Here is a 5,000-nt window from a genome sequence, read left to right on the forward strand (position 1 = left end):
CTACTCCTCTTCCTCCTCCTTCTCCTCCTGGATAGACGATAATAATTCATTTGCGTAATTTGGTAAAACAAAATCCATTGAAGAATAGATTATTGTCTTCTCAACCTCCGTATGTTTGTTTTTGTTTGTTTTTTCGATTTTTCTTTTTTTTTGTGTATGGGGTTTTTGTTTTTGTTTTTGTGTTTCGTTTTCTTTTTATTATTACTATTTGTTTTTCGTATTTTTTCTCTTTTTATTTGTTTTTCTTTTTTTTCGCTTTTCCGGTTTTTATTTCTTTTTCTTCTTCTCCTTCGCCATTGTCTTTTGTTTGTTTGTTTGTCTTCACTTCGTATTTGCCTTTGCTGTTTTTGGCATTTTCTTTCTCCCCGTGTTTTCATTGTTATTTCTTTATTTATTTATTTATTTATTTATTTATTTTTTTTTTAATTTATTTAGGTCTTTACCGGCACCACCTTCCATGTTTTTTCTTTCTTCTTTTATTTCTCTCTTCCTTCCTTTCTTTCTTTCGTCTTTTATTTCTTTCTCTCTTTCTTCCTTTCTTTCTTCTTTTATCTCTCTCTCTCTCTCTCTCTCTCTCTCTCTCTCTCTCTCTCTCTCTGTCTCTCTGTCTCTCTGTCTCTCTCTCTCTCTCTCTCTCTCTCTCTCTCTCTCTCTCTCTCTCTCTCTCTCTCTCTCTCTCTCTCTCTCTCTCTCTCTCTCTCTTCCTTTTTTCCTTTCTTTCTTTCTTTTTCTCTCGCTCTTCCTTTCTTTTTTCTTTATTTATTTATTTCTTCTTTTATTTCTTTCACTCTCTCTCTTTCTTTCTTTCCTTTCTTACTTTCTTTCTTTCTTCTTTTCTTTCTTTCTCTCTCTCACTCTTCCTTCCTTTCTTTCTTTCTTCTATTATTGATTTATCTCTCTTTCTTCCTTTCTTTCTTTCTTTCCTACTTTATTATTTTTATCTTTATTATTATTATTATTTTTTTTTTTGGGGGGGGAGGGGCTTGCCTGTCTTTTACCACAACCACTTTGTTTGTTTGTTTGTTTGTTTGATTGTATGTTTTTTTCACTTAGTATTAATACGCTTTTTTATCAGTATTTAATTTGGTCTCTTACTTCAACCGTCTTCGCTGTTTCCTATATTTATTTAGTTTTCAGTTTATTTTTCTTGTTTCGTATCTCCTCCCCCCCTCTCTTTACTATTTCACTCCGACCTTCGTTGTTTTCAATATTTATTTTCAATATTTATTTATATCCTTCGTTTCCTCTTTCTTTTTTTTTCGCTGTTTTCAATATTTATTTATATCCTTCGTTTCCTCTTTCTTTTTTTTTTTCTTTTTTAATTTTCGCTGTTTTCAATATTTATTTATATCCTCCGTCTCCTCCTTTTTTCTTTTTTTTCTTTTTTTATCCATTTATTCTTTCACTCCATCCCAGATCTCCCGAGCTAGCACCACCGACTCGAGTGTCTGTCCCTCTTCCCCTGAAAGCACTCGATAGACTCGATAGACCGACTGTTTCTTGCGTTCCCCGCGACTCTGTGTATTTCCTCAAAGTTCCGAAGTGCGCCTCGACAACCAGCTTCCAGATTTTTGTCACGTAAGTAAAAAAAAAATTCTAATTTTCTGTAATTTCTTTTTCTTTTTTTTTTTTCTTTTTTTTAGGGAGAAGGATAAGATGCGGTAGGTGAGTTAGGCGGTGTGAAGAGGGAGAGAGTAAGAGGGAGGAGGAGGAGGAGGAGGAGGAGGAGGAAGAGGAAGAGGAAGAGGAAGAGGAAGAGGAAGAGGAAGAGGAAGAGGAAGAGGAAGAGGAAGAGGAAGAGGAAGAGGAAGAGGAAGAGGAAGAGGAAGAGGAAGAGGAGAAGGAGAAGGAGAAGGAGAAGGAGAAGGAGAAGGAGAAGGAGAAGGAGAAGGAGAAGGAGAAGGAGAAGGAGAAGGAGAAGGAGAAGGAGAAGGAGAAGGAGAAGGAGAAGGAGAAGGAGAAGGAGAAGGAGAAGGAGGAAGAGGAGGATGGGCAAGAGGAAAAGGAGAAAGGAGAAGGAGAAGGAGGAAGAGGAGGAGGAAGAAGAAGAAATGGAAGGGGAAGAAATAGTTATGTTTTCCTTCTCTTGTATTTTGCGTCGCGTGAGTTTTTGTTTTAGACGGATTAAAAGGTAGATAAATAGACAGATAGATATATGAGTAGATAGTTAAAGAGTATGAAATTTGTGTCCTTTCCGTCGCGCGAGCTTTAGATAGATGGATAGGCAGCTAGGTAGGCGGGGAAAGAGGGAGATAGGTAGACTGGTAGGTAGATAGATGGGTAGACAGATATGTAGGTAGATAGATAGATAGATAGGTGAGTAAATGGATAGGTAGGTAGGTAAACAAACAGATAGGTAGGTTGGTAAAAAGACAGATATATAGATAGGAAGGGAGAAGTTGTACATGGTACGAGAAATAGATATAGAGAGAGGAAGAGAGAGAAAGAGGGAATGGGAAGATAGATTATACAAAAAAGGAAGCAGGAAGTATATAAAAAGACAGAGAGAGGAGAAAGAGATAGATATGTAAAGATGACATGAGAGAAAGGGGAGGGAGATGTAAATAAGCAGAGAAAGAGAAGGAGAGAGAGAGAGAGAGAAAGAGAAAGAGAAAGAGAAAGAGAGAGAGAAAAAAAGAAAGAGAGAGAGAGAGAGAGAGAGAGAGAAAGAGAAAGAGAAAGAGAGAGAGAGAAAAAGAAAGAGAGAGAGAGAGAGAGAGAGAGAGAAAGAGAAAGAGAAAGAGAAAGAGAGAGAGAAAAAAAGAAAGAGAGAGAGAGAGAGAGAGAGAGAGAGAAAGAGAAAGAGAAAGAGAAAGAGAGAGAGAAAAAAAGAAAGAGAGAGAGAGAGAGAGCGAAACGCAAACCTCTCTTGAATTAGATTCCTTATAAATGCTAATCATGACGATGAAATGTCAGTCATAAAATTAACGCATTTAATCTATGTCTATATCGAACAGATAATCCTGACATTATTGATATATATATATATATATATATATATATATATATATATATATATACATATACAAATATATATATACAAATATATATATATGTATATATATATATATATCAATATATATATATGTACATATATATATAAAAAATCATCACTAGGGACCACTTAAGCATTAATGAATCTAAAATAAAATTTCCAAAAAATCGTTTGTGCTTTATAATTAAGAAATTATAATTAATCTAAAAAAATATCGGAAGATCACTTATAGGGATCACTTAGGCATTTATGAATGAATTAAAAATGAATTAAAATGAATTAGAAAAAAAAAAAAACTCTTTAGAAGCTGCTTAGACAATAACGAACTTTAAAAATGTATCAAAGAATGTCGTCTTTAGAACTCACATAGAGATTAATGAAGTTAAAAATGTAAAATAAAGGACCACTTAGATATTTTAATTTTAGTGAATTTTAAAAAGGGGAAAAGTCATCTTTACAAGATACTTAGACGTTAATAAAGTTAATAAAAAAAAAAAAGTCTTTAGAAGCCATTTAGTTCATTAAACCTAAAAAAAAGCAGATTATCTTTAGCATGCATTCAGACACGAATGACCCCCCCCCCCCCCCCCGAAAAAAATTGTAAAAAAAAAAATAATAAAAATAATAATAATAATAATAATAATAATAATAATAATAATAATAATAATAATAATAATAATAATAATAATAATAATAATAATACTAATATTGATAATAATAATAATGATAATAATAATAATAATAATAATAATAATAATAATAATAATAATAATAATAATAGTAATAATAAGGATATTAATGATGATGAAAATGATATTAATAATGATGATAATGATAATGATAATAATAATGATGATGACGATAATGATAATAACAATAAAGAAAGAAAAGAAAAGAAAAAATATATATAACACAAATGTCTAGCACCCACTCCGCACCCACTCCGCACCCACTTCGCACCCACTTCGCACCCACTTCGCACCCACTTCCAATCCGTTCCAGCAGATACGGCATTATGCACAGCCTGACCTTCGCCCTTCCGCCCAAGCCAGGCCTCGTGCCCATCTCTCCCTCAATCCTTCCTCCCGAGTACCATCGTTCACCCGACGGACGCTATAACATGGCCGTCTGTCACACGCAGTTTAACAAGGAGGGAGCCAGGCAGGTAGGAGGAATACGCAATACCTTCTTCTTTTTTTCTTCTTCCTTTTTTTTTTCTTTTTTTTTCTTCTTGTTTTTTTAGGTTTCTGGTGATGTTGTTCCTTGCCTGTTTGTTTGGATGTTTGTTTGTTGGTTGGGTTGTTTGATTTTGGCTATTCGGTTCGTTTCTGTCTGTCTGTCTGTCTCCCTCTCTATTTAATATATATAATACATATATACATATATACATATACATACATACATATATTAATATATATATAAATATATATATATATATATATATATATATATATATATATATATATATACGCATTTAAACAATATCCAAATTAAACAGATAATCCTGACATTAATTATTTATAAAACCCCAGAAAATCATCCTTAGGGACCACTTGGGTATGTGTTTATACATATATATATACATACATATATCTATCTATCTATCTATCTATATATATATATATATATATATAAATATATAGGAGAGGTATATATTTGTTCATCAATCAGTTTGTGTGACGTTACACATACCGCCATCAAGAAGTTCGGTGATATTCAGTCAACAGAAGTGATCGAATTAGCATCTTCAGCCATTAATTCTGCAACTTCCAAACTACAAGGGCAATTTTGCAGGTGGTGGAAGAATCGGCCAAGTATGTTGCATTTGTACGAGAACCAGCATCACGCTTTGAGTCCGCCTGGTACTACGGGAACTATGAAAGGGTCGGTGAGCAATTAATTCCCAAGTGCAATAACTAGGTGTCTATAACTTCCAGTGACGCACAGTTTTCGTATCTTGATCTAATAAACTAATTCGATTTTTTGTTTCTCTCTCTCACAGAAA

The 5,000-nt window shown here is 33.4% G+C and overlaps 1 protein-coding gene across 1 annotated transcript in view; it reads left to right on the plus strand.

Annotated features, from left to right (window-relative positions):
• Positions 1 to 5,000, plus strand: part of LOC125040079 (galactose-3-O-sulfotransferase 4-like) — a 9,592-nt gene that overhangs the window by 3,376 nt on the left and 1,216 nt on the right. Inside the window, exons 3-6 of the mRNA XM_047634536.1 lie at positions 1,417 to 1,578; positions 4,001 to 4,160; positions 4,790 to 4,879; positions 4,998 to 5,000. The exon at positions 4,998 to 5,000 is cut by the window's right edge and continues 1,216 nt beyond it. Coding sequence (XP_047490492.1) covers positions 1,417 to 1,578; positions 4,001 to 4,160; positions 4,790 to 4,879; positions 4,998 to 5,000 — 415 coding nt within the window. The remainder of the gene's footprint in view (positions 1 to 1,416; positions 1,579 to 4,000; positions 4,161 to 4,789; positions 4,880 to 4,997) is intronic.

This window comes from Penaeus chinensis, chromosome 28, assembly GCF_019202785.1.
Source record: "Penaeus chinensis breed Huanghai No. 1 chromosome 28, ASM1920278v2, whole genome shotgun sequence".
Classification (NCBI taxonomy): Eukaryota; Metazoa; Arthropoda; class Malacostraca; order Decapoda; family Penaeidae; genus Penaeus; species Penaeus chinensis.